At 37.7% G+C, this 14,999-nt stretch overlaps 1 protein-coding gene across 4 annotated transcripts in view; it reads left to right on the top strand.

The window, feature by feature from the left end:
* The window catches only part of LOC131155491 (V-type proton ATPase subunit H), a 46,656-nt gene that overhangs the window by 17,377 nt on the left and 14,280 nt on the right, over window positions 1–14,999 (top strand). For all 4 annotated transcript variants that reach the window (XM_058108683.1, XM_058108684.1, XM_058108682.1 and 1 more), the window contains exons 6-7: window positions 223–288; window positions 410–527. In XM_058108683.1, coding sequence (XP_057964666.1) covers window positions 223–288; window positions 410–527 — 184 coding nt within the window. The remainder of the gene's footprint in view (window positions 1–222; window positions 289–409; window positions 528–14,999) is intronic.

Raw genomic sequence — 14,999 nt, forward strand, 5'->3', positions numbered from 1 at the left:
GTTCACATGCGCAGCACTCTAAATTGTTAGTTTTCCTTCTTTAATTTCGCCAATTCACAGTTGGTCAATGATCACCATTTGCAGCAGAATATGTGGGACAGCTTACCCTGCTTTCTCTTCAAACATAAATATTGTGATGCTTGTAACTGCATGATATAGTTTTTTTCTTAGATTAAATTAATTAATGACAACTAAATGATCTACAATTTTTCCTATTTACAGACTGCTCTGGAAAGGTAATTGGTATATACAAGAGAAGAGCTGCAAGATACTCTCTATGATTGTAAGGTACTTAAAGATGGCAATCTGTATGGTGAAATTCCAAGCCTTAAGAAACTTAACAAACTGCATTTCTGTGCAATGTGCCTCTCTTTCCTTTTGTTTATTTTTTTTTTTTGAAAAATATTAGTGCTAGGCCAAAGTCCCAGGAAGATGCCATTGCAAATGGAGAAGCCTCAAATTCGAAGCAAAAAATCGCTGCCATTGATGATGTGCTGAAAGGATTGGTTGAATGGCTTTGCACACAGGTTGGAATGCAACTGGTTGCCGAGTTGTTGTTGTTGTTGTTTTATTTATTTATTTTATTATTTTTTTTGAGGCTGTTCATACACTTTTTGTAGTTGGTTAAACACATCCTTGCATTTAACATTTGTTTGAGCTTTCTTCTCTAGTTGATGGTTGGCTAGCCTCTTCTCTTTTTCATGCTTTTTCTCTCTTCCCTATCCAAAAATGATTCTTCTCCTTTGTGAATTTTGAGAACCATTTCCCTAGGAAGGCCTTATTGAAAGTAAGAAGAGATTTTAATCCTCCTTTTATTTAGGTTGTTTAACTACCCTACATTTTATGGGATGATATTTAAATTCCTCATCCTGTGCTTCCAGAGGACATTGAGGAATCTCCTTTGAATACCTTCCAACCTCTTCACAACTGAACTAGGGTTAGGGAAGAGATACATAAACAAGACAAGGTTGGAAAAGGTTCTTTTGATGAGGGTGAGTCTCACCCCTTTTGATAGGTGGTTCCTTTTCCAACCATTGAGTTTCCTGAAAAATCTTTGATAGTGAAGTTGCCAAACTCCCTCATCTTTAAATTTGACACCTATGAGGAAGACTGAGGTAGGTATAAGAAAAGCCCCTGGCTTACACACTAACAGGCCAGCAAGGAAAGGTCCACCTTCACTCATCCCCACTGGAATAATTTCACCTTTACCCAAACTCACCTTCAAGCTGGAAACTGCTTCAAACTTGAGGATAATGTGATGAGCGATAGGTTAGTTGATTTTTTTCATTGGGTGTGAAAGTATCATGCCAGAAGAAAATATTCTCTTCGTTTTCCACAGAAAATAAATGAGAGAAGAAATTATCCCATCCTCTCCTAGTGAATTTCCAAAAACCAACACCATAAGCTCTACTCATCTCTTTTGCAGCCCAACCATTATTGTGTAAAGCATATTTAGAGGCACTGACTTTCATCCAAAAATGATTCTTCTCCTTTGTGAATTCCAAGAACCATTTCCCTAGGAAGGCATTATTGAAAGTAGGAAGAGATTTTAATTCCTCCTTTTATTTAGGTTGTTTAACCACCCCACATTTAACGGGATGATATTTAAATTCCTCACCCGTGCTTCCAGAGGACATTGAGGAATCTCCTTTGAATACCTTCCAACCTCTTCACAACTAAACTAGGGATAGGGAAGAAAGACATAAAATAAACAAGGTTGGATAAGGTTCTTTTGATGAGGGTGAGTCTCACCCCTTTTGATAGGTGGTTCCTTTTCCAACCATTGAGTTTCCTAAAAAATCTTTGATGGAGAAGTTCCCAAACTCACTCATCTTTAAATTTGACACCTATGAGGAAGACTGAGATAGGTATAAGAAAAGCCCCTGGCTTACACCTTAATAGGCTAGCAAGGAAAGGTCCACCTTCACTCATCCCCACTGGAATAATTTCACCTTTACCCAAACTTACCTTCAAGCAGGAAATTGCTTCAAACTTGAGGATAATGCGCCTGATGTCGAAGATTTGCTTAGGGTCCTCACAAAAAATGGTGTCATTGCGAAAAGATGTTGAGACTAAGAGTTTTGTACTAATCTTTTGATGGGGATCAGCATGCCCTAACTATGTCATTTTCAGATGTTGTGACATGTGGATGGCCTCCCGATGTCCACATTTCCTTTGCTGACATGATGACATGTGGATGACCTCCCGATGTCCACATCGGTTCATAATTGTTTGTAGATTTTGAATGGATTATTTGAAGACTTTTTAGTGTGAGAAAGACCCGAGTAGAGATGCCAAAGCAAGTCCGAGTTCAAGACCCATGTGGGGCCCACACGGTATTGTGGGCCCCACAAGGCTCCATTGGGCCCACACGAATTGGGCCTCCCTTTGACTTTTGTTTGTATTTAATTTGTAAACATGCAAGACAACTTGCTTGCATGTGTATGTAAGGAAATTGTGTATGTCTAGTGAGTTGGAGTTGTTAGTAAGTTGTGCTTAGTATTTATTGTGTCTAGAAAGTTGGAGCATTTATTTTGTTTGTGATTTGTAAGAGTAATTAATGTGTCTAGTAAGTTGGTGTCTTTTATTATTTGTGTCTCCCATGCTTGTGTGGGAATTGTTAGTTGTTTAATGTCTTTGTCACCCCATGCTAGCTAAGCTTAATAATGCTTTGTTCCCCCATGCTAGCTATATATATCCCTTCATTGTAAGAACAAAAGCTAAGTTTTGAATATTGATATTGAAAGGAAATTCCTTTGTTGAAGCTTGTTAAGCTTTGTCCAATCCTTGTGATTGTGTAGTGAGAGGCTACGTTGTTCTCCCCGGAGATCAGGTGGTGAGAGACCACTATTCTATCTAGCAACTCCATCCCTATCCCACCTTCACGACTTCCCTCCATCACCCACACGGCCATCACCAAGTTATACCCCAAGTTAGGGGTGTACACGGTTCGGTGCGGTTCGGTTTTGACCAAAACCAAACCGAACCGAACCGAATCGGTTTTGAAATTTCGAACCGAAACTGAAACCGAAACCAAACCGAAGTTGAGCTTCAATTGAAAACCAAAAATTTCGCGGTTTGGTTCCGGTTCTTTGGTTTTTAACCGATTTTTAAAAAAATTAACCTTTATTTTTCATAAGATTGTTAATCTATTGGGCATTTTGAATTTTTAGTGTTTTATAATTTTAACGTAATAAAATCTGTTAAATTGTTTTATAATTTGTCTTGTTGAACCTTTTTCTCATTGTTTTTTTTATCTGTAAATGATAAATTATATTGATAAAAAAGAAATTTACAGAAAAACTGGACATATCCCAGCAAGGAGGCCAAAGCTCCAATTCTAAACAAAGTAACAAAATTTACACAACAACCTGGGCATACAGGGGCTCAAAGGCCAGCTAAATACAAGCAATAACCAGCAATCCCACCCTGTACCAAGCTGCAGGAGTACAGGATAATCCAAAAAATGCAAAATTGCAGGAAACAGAACCCACAAAATTGCAGGAACCAAACATAACCTGCAGGAAAAACAATACTGCATATCCAAACACAGCCTGTAGGAATTCCAGAAATGCAAATAAAAAATCGCCCCTGTTCTCATTGTTCCTAAATTAGTAGCTCCTACCATAAAAAAGAATTACATACCAATTAATCACAATGTCCCAATCCTTGGACACTTTAATAAAAGTAAGCAAACATTCACAATAAATAAAAAAAAAAAAATCCCAAGTTACAAATACATAACATACATTCTAATTGTTCTTCCATTTACATTCTTCAATCTTCAAGATTGTAGCCTCAATTCTCAAATCTCCATGCAAGCATCATTCATCATTTATGGTTCCTAATAAAATGAAACAATATGTCAGTTATAACAAGATAAAATTAAATTGACGATCAATGTTCAATTGTTCATAAAAAGAGATGAATACATAATCTTACCAATAAATCATCCATGCCAATTTGATTAAATTCTGAAATGAATTGAAAGAAAAAGTCAATGAATTAGAGAAAATAAATAGAAAACAATAATTTGAATAACACAGCTAGAAAATGTGAAAAAATGTCGTAAGAAATTATGTTTTACCTTTCTCAAGTTTATCAAGTTCTTCAAGGCTTTCTTCATAGTTCACTATACTGGTGAATTTCGCAACCAATCTTGAGAACATATAAGAGCCTCCACAATCTTAGGAGTCAATGATGTCCTGAAAGAATCAAGAACACTACCTCCTGTGCTAAATGCATACTCATAGGCAACAGTAGCTATGGGGATAGCCAAAACATCACGTGCCAACTGTGAAAGGGTAGGAAACCTTGGATTATTCTTCTTCCACCATCCTAAAATATCAAATTCTTGACTACCCTCTTCAAGTGCCTCGGAAAGATACCTATCAAGATCACTCTTGCCCTTTCCACCTTCTTTTTTTGACCTATGCCTTTTGAATTTATCTAGCATAAGCATCCTTATCTTCCTTCCTGGTTCGTCATCACCCACCATATAATCCATACTAGTGATACCACTAGAAGAACTAGAGCTAACTTCGGCAGTTTTATCACTAGGTCCACTGCATTGGAATTGTCTACCCCCATTTTTATACTCATCATACATTGAATAAATAACATCCTTCACCTTTTTACTCAAAATTGAAGATGTAGGAGGAGGAAACAGTTGAGAAAGGCCCCAATCTACATACTCTTAACTTGTATCAAGGATCAAGAATGGTGGCAACAAACACCATCATATTCAGTTTTTCTGGATTTCCCCAATAATCATCATATTTATGTTTCATTTTTAATGCCATTTCACTTAAATCAAAATCATCACTATTGCACCAATTTTCCAAAAAAGCATTAACCATGCAAATTTCATGGAAAAAAGTATTAGAAGTGACATAATTAGAACCAGAAACACGCAAAGTGAAGTGATAGAAACATCCTAAGAACTGCACCATCTTCCTCACGCTATCCCAATCATCTTCCATTGGCTTTCCTTTCCCAACATCTCTCGAAAGATCAAGTGTAAAATCTCGATCTTTTTCATCATATCTATCAAAAAATTATTGAAATTTTTGAGCAGTGTCCAACATCATATATGCAGAATTCCATCTAGTAGGCACATCCAAACACAAATGTTTTTTACAATCAACCTTTTCCTCATCTGCACACTCTTTAAATTTAGCAGTTATACCAGGTGATTGCCTAATATATTTTACTGCTTGCCTAATTCGAAGTACCGAATCTCCAACAAGTTTCAATCCATCTTGCACAATTAAATTAATGATATGTGCAACACACCTCATGTGCAAGAACTCACCATTGAGCACACTACCCTTCCAATTGTTCACTCTCCTCTTTAAGTAACCGATGGTTGTACCATTAGAACTTGCATTATCTACAGTAATAGTAAAAGCTTTATCTATTCCCCAATCCAACAAAGCTTTCTCAATAGCAAAACCTAACACTTCCCCTTAATGATTAGGAACTGGACCAAAACTTAAAATTCTTTTATGTGACCTCCATTCAATGTCAACAAAATGTGCAGTTAGACACATGTAACTAACATTCTGTAAAGAAGTCCAAGTGTTTGTTGTAAGGCAAACTTGTTGACAATTATGTTTCAATTTTTTTTTCAAGTTCTTTTTCTCTTCTCTATATAAATGAAGACAATCCCTTTCCATTGTCACTTGTGATGGAACCTTAAATCTAGGTTCCATGAGGCTAAAAAAAATATTTAAAACCTTGTCCCTCTATCAATTTGAATGGTAGTTCATCCACTATCACCATATATGCCAAAGCTTTTCTAAGAACATTAGCATCATACTTTTGGCATGTTAATTGCTTTTCTTCCATTTTTGTTTCTGGTTTGAAGTTAATTTGTGATTGATTACGATCACGAGGTCTCCTATAGGGATACTTAGCACATAAATTCAAGTGATTCCACAAGACTCTTGTTCCATTTCTTCTTGAATCAGCACAAAATACTTTTGGACAATATTTACATTGAGCTTTAACCTCTGCATTGTTATCAACACATAATCTAGTAAAATGATCCCATACCTCTGATCTTGATTTAAACTTTTTCTTCTCACCCAATTCTGTTTTTGAAGTAGCAGCATTATTTACTGATTCTGTATTCATGCATGGACTTGGACCTGGGTATGGGCTCGAACAAGGAGTTGTATTAAGACTTGTGTTGTCCTCAAATTCAGACATCTATAAAAATCATGTAGAAGTGCAAATTCATTATATGAGGCATGTTTAAGCTAACCTAATAAAATATGTGAAATTTAATTAATTGACTAATTGAAAGTTGAAACATAGAAAAAAAGAAATTATATTTTCACACTTCACAGACAGGAAGGGATCTTAAATATTCCTCCTATTTAACACAAGAAAAAAACACATTCAAAGTGTTGTAATATTAATGTTTATACCAATAAAGAAAACATATGTTCACAAATCTGTTTCATATACTTAGACTGTCAAACTTTGAAAAGATTAAAATGAAAACATAAAATAAGGCAAGTCAACAAACTCAACACATTCAACTCACTCCATCTACTGATCTACATCACATTTCATGTGAGATTAACATGAACACAGTTACACAGCCCACTATGGCACTACATCTACATCCCAAAAGAAAACATATAAACTTACAGCTGCTCTGAACTCTGAAGACATGGGAGGGAGGCAGAGCCGCAGGCCCCAGGCAGAGGTGGTGTGTGGCAGTGGTGCTGGACCTGCTGGTGCAGCTCAAAGGCTGAGAGTCCGAGAGAGGCAAGAGTGAGAGACGGAGCGACGGAGAGGCAGCAACCTAGCAGGGGGGAAATCGCAGACGAGAGACTGAGAGAGTGAGAGTGAGAGTAAGAGACGACGAAACGATAGCGGAGACGCCGGAGAGTGCCGAGACTCGAGAGGCAGATTCAGCATGGGCCGTGGCTATTGGTGCTGGCCGCTGGGTGCTGGCTAGCAGGTGGGGGAATCGCAGATGATTAGACGAGAGAGAGTGAGAGTGAGAGTGAGAGTGAGAGACAACTCAGACGACGCCGGACGCACGTGGATGGCGCAAGGAGTCAAAGGCACTAGGGGTCCACCGGTCCAGGGGAGAGTCGCAGAGAGAAGAAGAGAACTGAAGAAGGCGGAGGCGGAGGCGGCGTGAAAGTGAAAAGTTGAAAAGTGAAAAGTGAAAACCCTAATCCCGTTATTGCTATATATTTATACTAACCATATTATATATATATATATATATATTTTATATAAATTGGTTTTCGGTTTTTTTTCAGTTCGGTTTCATATAAAACCGAAACCGAAGCTGAGCATTTTACTTTTTGAAAGCTGAAACCGAAAACCGAAAAACCGAACTGCTTATACTTTTGGTTCGGTTTCGGTCCGGTTTTCAGTTTTTCGGGTAATTTTTGTACACCCCTACCCCAAGGCCACCAATCCATCATTTCATTTGCTGCGTACATATCCATATTTCAAAGTGTGCATGAAGAACTTCAAACGAGTTCTAACTATCCTCCAACGCATCCACACGGCCACACCAAAATACCCCCCCCCCCCCCCAACACAACCACTTCCCCTCCATTACATTGCTGCGTTCGTCTCGGTGTTTCAAAGTTTGTTCCAAGGAATTTTTTGACGTAGTCTAAGACTTGTGTTGAACAACGTCAAGCATCCATAGATTCTTGTGGTAACTTCAGTTTCTGTTTGAACCCCTGTTATATCTTACAGCCCCTGCTATTACTAAACCTTAGTTTCAAATTCTGCACTTTCATATTTGATAAACCCTTTGTCTGAAATTTTGAATTCCAAAACTTGAATAGCATATCTGAATCCTTAGACTTTCAATATTACTGCTTGCTAGTCTAAATCAATTGTGGAATACTGCTGTGCTAAACACACAATTTACTTCTTGAAATATTGAAATAACACTTGATTCCTTAGTGAAAGAACTCTTGGGACTTATTTCAGAACAGCATCGTACACCCTTTCAAAATCCCAAAACATGTGAAATGTCATTTGGTTTATTGTGTTTATGCTCGGATAATTAAATTCTTAATTTAAAGTTTATTGAGTGTATGAGCTTGTGAGGGTTGAACCGTAGGACTAGGCCACCCTTACCTGTTCTACATCATCTTTCGGATACTTAGCCTTTTAAGGAGGCCTCCTTCAGTAGCTTTATTATCAGAAGGCTCAACATTTCAATAATCATGATTAACAAGAGGGAGGGGAAGGGGGTCCCCTTGCCCCAGACCTTGAGATGAATGAAAATTCTCCGAAGGGCAGCCATTAATGAGCATTGAGAAGGAAGGGATAGAAATATTTTGATCGATCTAGCTACACCAGAATTCCCCAAAGCCCATTCTTCTGGGAATATGAAGGATAAAATTCCAATTCACATGGTCAAATGCCTCTCCATGTCCAGCTTGCGAACCATTCCTCTTTTCTTGTAGGCATACACAACTTTGTCTGTGATCAGGGTGGTGTGCATGATCTGCCTGTCTGCTACAAAGGCATGCTGGTGCTGTTTGATATCTTCTGAAACTGCAATTTTAAGCCTTGCAGTGAGGACTTTGGAAAGGAACTTATAAATGCTGCCTTCCAAGCTGACTGGGCAGAAATCTTTGATGTTGCAAGCCCCCATTTTATTGAGAATCAAGGTGACGAAGGTTGAGTTTGATACTAGTCCTAAATTTTCCTATTCTCGAAAACTCATAAATAATACAGAATTACAGATTATATCCTGCTTGAGAAGACCACAATTCTTTTGGGAAAAAATCCAAGGTGAAACTGTAAGGGCCGGCTGCTGTATTTGCAGCTTTACGAGCTTGAAAAACTTCCTCCTCATCAAAGGGCCTTCCAAGCCACCACACTGGAGAGGTGCAGAGGTTGCTGAAATTAATGTCAACTGTTGGTCCCCATGTTTTTGGTTTGGTGTAGTTGTTCTTATAAAATAACAAATTCCTATGTCCTTTTTGATATCCCCTTCTTCAACTAGAATCTCCAGCTCCACATAAATTCTTGTCAACATGTTGAACCTTTGTGAGCATTAGCAGGTGGAAGAATCTGGTATTTGTGTTCCCCTTTTCAACCAAAGGGTGCTGAATTTTTGTCTTCAAGCAATTTCTTCCATGTTAATGAGTTCAGCAAGCTCCTTTCTGAGTGTAGAAATCTTCAAGCCTTGGTCTTGGCATTAAGGCCCTGTCCAAGCTCTTTGTCGTCCAGCTCCTTAATGCCCTTGAGGATCACAGTCTTTTTCAAGTGTATGTTGCCAAAGGTATTCTTGTTCCACCATTTCAATTTTTTTGTTCAGCTTCTTCAATTTCAAGGCAACTGTGAAGCTTGCCTTCCCCGTGAGACGTAGATCAGATCATCACTGGTTGACTTGTTCATCAAAATCGTCATACTTGGGCCACATTTTCTCAAACTGGAAAGGAATTAGCCCCTAAGGAGGTGGTCTGAGATGGGTTGTGAGAGCAATAATTGAGTAACCTTAGGGAAATGTTCTTCCTACTATGTGGAAATTATCCTTTAGAATAAGGGAGTCTCCTTGGAGTTTGACCACATGAAGGGGCCACCAATGAGGGGGAGGTCAATGATGGCAAATTCATGGAACTCCTGCATGCTAGTTGTCTTTGACGTTCTCTCACTCCTTTCATGGGGATATAAAACCATGTTGAAGTTTCCCCTGATGACCCAAGGGGCATCCATTGGTCTCTAACCTCCAGGAATTGCATAGAAGAGCTCTCACTGGATAATAAACCCCAGCGGAAGTCCAAATAAAGCTGCCCTCCGAGTTCTTTAGAAGCCAAGAAGGCATTTAGAGAATGATCCATTAGATCCACTGCATTATCATTCCGTAGTATGAAAATTCTTCCTCATCTCTTAAGTTCCTTGTTTGCATCCTTCTTTCGATTGTTGCCCTAAGGTTTTTGATTGAGAGTTTTCTTTCCTCTCTTCTTAGTTTCTTCAATTAAACACATGGTCTTATCTTCAAGACATTCAAATGACCAATCTCTTCCTAAACTAACTCCATCTTGTGAAGAACCCAGTAGGCCACATACTATTTGAAACTAGTGCTATCGATGTCCAACTGTCGTCAATACAAAGGGAGGAAGCGCTATCCTGCAGGTTAATGTCAATGGAGCATGGAAACAAAATTGGAAATAGTGCTAAACGCTCTTCCTCCTCCAAGGACTATGAAGATTTTTAGTTGGATTGCCAACTAGATTTGTTGGCTTGCTTGAGATGAGTCAAAACAGGAGTCCCAAAGCAGACTTGAGTTTTCTTGGCACAGGTTGGGCCTTCATAAGATGACAAGGGAGCAAAGGTGTTGGGCTGGCAAAGGGGGTGGGGACATGGGCTGAGATAGGGAGAGTTCAAACGAAAAATCTCATAAGATGTTGGAGGTGCCCAATCTAAGGCCCACCCCTAGTTCCATGAAACTAGTAAAAACCTTAGCCGAAGGGGGCTTGGCCTAGAAATTTCAAGAAGATGATCATTTGATACTTAATGACTGAACGACGCATGCAAAGGATCACGTTTCTTCACTTGTCTTCTCTAACCGTTGCTTCTAAGTCCTTTGGACAACCTTGGGAATGGTGTTGATGGTGCAATCGCTATTAGGATAGGGACACTTGACTTTGATGGAATCGGTTACTCGAATAGAGAGGGTAACTTGATTTTCAATTGGTACGAGTTGATCAAGGACTCTTGCATTGTTGGCAAAGCCTTGGAGTTTGGTTTTTGGTTAGGGATCACTCGTCTTCATTTCAATCACAGTGAAAGAGATTTTGCGCCAACCCTCGATTCAAAATCTTTTGGAAAGTCTAAGTACTGCCAATCTCCTGCATTAATTTTTGTTAGGTTAGGGCATAGATTTACCAAATCTATTTTTCATGAGTTGAAGCATTCTCTATGGTACAATTGCTATGAGGACCGGGAAACTTGACTCTGATGGAATCGGTTACTTGAATAGAGAGGGTAACTTGATTGTAATTGGTACGAGTTGATCAAGGACTCTTGCATCGTCGGCAAAGCCTTGGAGTTTGGTTTTTGGTTAGGGTTCACTCATCTTCAATTCAATCACGGTGAAAGAGATTTTGCTCCAACCCTCGATTCAAAATCTTTTGGAAAGTCTAAGTATTGTCGATCTCCTGCATTGATCTTTGTTAGGTTAGGGCACAAATTTACCAAATCTATTCTCCATGAGTTGAAGCATTCTCTCTCTCTCTTGCTCTCCCCCTCCCTCTCCCCTTCTCTCTCTTCCTTTTTATCTCTCCTTTTTTTTAAAGATAATAGTAAAATAATATATATTAAGAGAAAAAAATAATAATACACAAGAGAGGACAAGATATCATCAAAAAAGAAAATTAAAACAAAGAGAAGAGACAACCCAAACCGCACTTGCCCACCCTTGGAACAAAGCCTAAACGAAACCCACACTACAATTGCATGCCTCCAATAAAACTTTGTTGAAGAAAACCTTGTTTCAAACCTTTCCCATCATATTGATACAATGAAAATTATCTAGCTCCCTTTGCTCCTTCCTAGCCTTGATTTTACTGCCACCATCCAAATGGACTTCCTTTCCCTCGTTGACAAATCACTTACCCTTTTAATCCACTAAATGTTGAAAGTGAAACATAAAAGGAGAGAAATTGATCTTGCTCTGCTCAATCTTGTCTTATCCTTATTTTGCTTTATCATTCCCCGAACTAAGACCTCCCTTTAGATCATTCGGCAAGATGGATATTGCAAGGAAGGCACACTCATAAAATTTGAGTAATATGATCCAAAACCTCCTTGTTCGTGAACCTCATCTATAAGTAACCCACCATTTAAATCAAAATAATGGTCCAAATCACCCCTCCTATTTTAAGAAGGGGTGCAATAAGAGGACTTCCTAGTAGGTCACTTATCCTGGTACTACTTTTGTCGAGGTTTTCTCTTTGGTCCTTGTGCAGAAAGTCATGAAGGAGGCAAGATCCTCTCCCTTATGCAATTCTATATTTCATCATAGGCAGCAAGGAGCCACATGAATTCCTCCACCTCTAGGAAGATGGAGATCTTTCTTTTTTATATTTGGAAATTCTGGGAAGGTTGATGCACTCGCCGTCAAGTGCTGTTGAGCACAAGGTCGAAGGATTTCCTGTTGATGACAACTCTCTTCCTTGCATCACCTTGCATGAGTATGGGTCTGATAAAAGCTAGCACAAGCTTTTGTTAAAAGGAACTTTATATGGGCTGCCAAAAAATCCACAAAAAATTTTGATCTTCCAGGAAATCCCATTGTTGGAAAGCTGAAAGTGACTACTAACTTGAGTGTTTTTTATCATTGCAAGAAGTGTGGTGCTCTGGCAGCAAGTGGTGGGTTTGCAATGGCTGGCGATAGTTGTCTTGACCTAGTTACCAAGAAATCACTACCCCACAATTTTTGTTCCAATTTGATTGTTCCTGTTAAGGCTTGATATACATTGTTGGCCGGCAACTTAATAGCTTAGGAGCTGTTTGGTATCACTATAAAGAATTATCAAGTTAAAAATCAGAAACAGAAACTAAAAACTAAAACTAGAAACTTGTTTGGTTAATATTTTTAAATATAAAACAAATTGAAAACTTGATTACATAAATGCTTATTTTAGTCCTTGAATAAAATAACAATTAAAAAAAAAAAGGCCATACCAAGTGCACAAGAATAATTATTATAATAAAGACTAAAAATATTGTAATAAAAATAAAAATTATTATAATTATTTTCACTTTACAAGAATACAATATGACGATTGAAAAATAGTAAAAAACTGTTTTGTAAATGGACTTTATTATAATAATTTATTTTTTTTGATAATTTTTGGACATTTTTATTTAATTACATTTTAAATTCATATGATCATTTTATTTTCAAAAGTATGCATGAAATGAACTATTTAATATAAAAAATTTAATTTTGGATACAATAATATTTTGACAACAAGTTGTCAAAAAAACTAAAAACCAGAAAATCTGGTTTCTAGTTTTCTTGAAAACAGTTGAAAACCGACAACAGAAACAGAAACAAGCAACGTAAGCAAACTTTTATTTATTTTATTTTTCATTACTGTATAGAAACGAAAATAGAAAATGAAAAACCGCAATGATGCCAAATGGACCCTTAAGCTTTTGGGTAATGTGTTTATCTAACCTGGTATTAGAGCTTTTTTTGCTAGGAGGCCCTAGGTTCTAGTCTTGATTCTTGTTGCTCCCATTTATCATTCATTTGTTAAGATTATCCTATTTCTAAGAGGCATAACATTTGGTGACAGATCGTGTTTCAAGTTTGGCGGAAGGAATTGTGTTTTAGTTAGTTTGGTGGAAGGGATCATGTTTCAGTTAGTTTGGATCATTTTTCAGTTTTGGACTTCATTTTACTCTCTTAGGGAGGATTGTGAAAATGATAAAGCCATGAAGGAATGAATGGGTCGCTATTTGACGGTGTACGAGTGAGATCTTGGTCACATAAGGATGGTTGAGGCTTCAACCTTGTGAGACACCTTTTATGGGGCAAATGAAGCCCAATGGGTCAAAGCGGCCAATACTTCACCAAGTTAGTCCAAGACTCGTACATTTAGAGCAACCTAGGGAATTGTCATGTGGGTGTATCCTACACAGAGGTGTGGGCCATTGTGATGAGGGTGTTGTCGGATGGGAGAGCGTATCACTATCTTGCATATACTTGGGAGATGTTGGCATGTGCAGATCATTACGCTTTTGACCTTGTGATGCGCTTTTTATAGGGCAAAATCATGAGGTTTAGTGTGCCAAAGCGAGCTATCCTCACTGGAGTTGTCCCAAGATCATTACATTAAAGTTCAAACTTGTTTCCTTTTTTGTTTTTTTGAAAATTATTATTACTGTTGTTATTATTATCTCTTTTACTAAACAAGGTTGTGGGCATGGTCCGGTAGGAAACATGTACGTGGCAGGGAGTAGGGTGAGTAGGGAGTCTAGGGACTAAGAGTCAAATTGCCAAATACCTCATAAAATATGAGATATAAATATCTAAATTCAGAAGCACTAATGTGATGAAAAGAACTCTTTTATTTATTTATTTATTTTTTAAGTTCCAAAACAGCAGGTGTGCACAAGGAAGCCTGTCACACTTTCGGTTTATTAAAAAAATCTCTTTTATTTTATTTTGTTTGTAATCAAGAAGCTCTTTAGTCCTTACCCTAAATCCATATTTTATTATATCAATTGACAAGCTTTTAACCTACTGCCTGTTTCTATTCTGCCTGCTGCACTGTCTTCCATTGTTGCATTATTCAGTCTTTTTAAGTTTTTGCAACCTATGCCTTGTTAACATGGTCTTTGAAGACACTTTAGAGAAAAAAATATATTCCAATAGAAGATTTTGGTGATGAAAACATACTAATAAATGGAGAAAATAATTCTAATGATGATGAGCATGTTGTTGAAAATGAAGTTATTGCTGATATGCATGTGATTATTTTTTATCAAAAGAAGAATATTATTAATAGATTAAGAATGTACAGCCAGGAGAATAAAACATCTCATAGTATTTAAAACGTAATGCCAATCATGCTGAATATTAGAAAAGCTCACCCCCTTAAAATTTCCCTGCCCCAGACACAAAAGAGAAGCCGAGTATTGTATCTTCTCCCAAACCAGCAAATGCAACGTCTTCTTCCCTAAAAAAATGCGTGCGTTACGCTTGATACACAGTCCCAAAATACTGCAAAGAAAGCACATTTCCAGTGCGCTGCCCTTTCCTTTTTCTTGCCAAAGCCAACAAATGAAATCACCAGAAAGTCCACTGCTTCTGAACTTGCCCAACATTTGCCTAGATAACCAAATAACTTATTCCATACCCTCCAAGCAGAATCACAATGTATAAAAAGGTGCATTTATGCAGATTCTGAACAATTAAAAAAAAGTACAGATGTTTGGAGAGAGCCTACAACGATATTTTGACTTGCTACAAGTTATTAGTA

The sequence above is a fragment of the Malania oleifera genome, chromosome 5, assembly GCF_029873635.1.
Source record: "Malania oleifera isolate guangnan ecotype guangnan chromosome 5, ASM2987363v1, whole genome shotgun sequence".
Taxonomy (NCBI): domain Eukaryota; kingdom Viridiplantae; phylum Streptophyta; class Magnoliopsida; order Santalales; family Ximeniaceae; genus Malania; species Malania oleifera.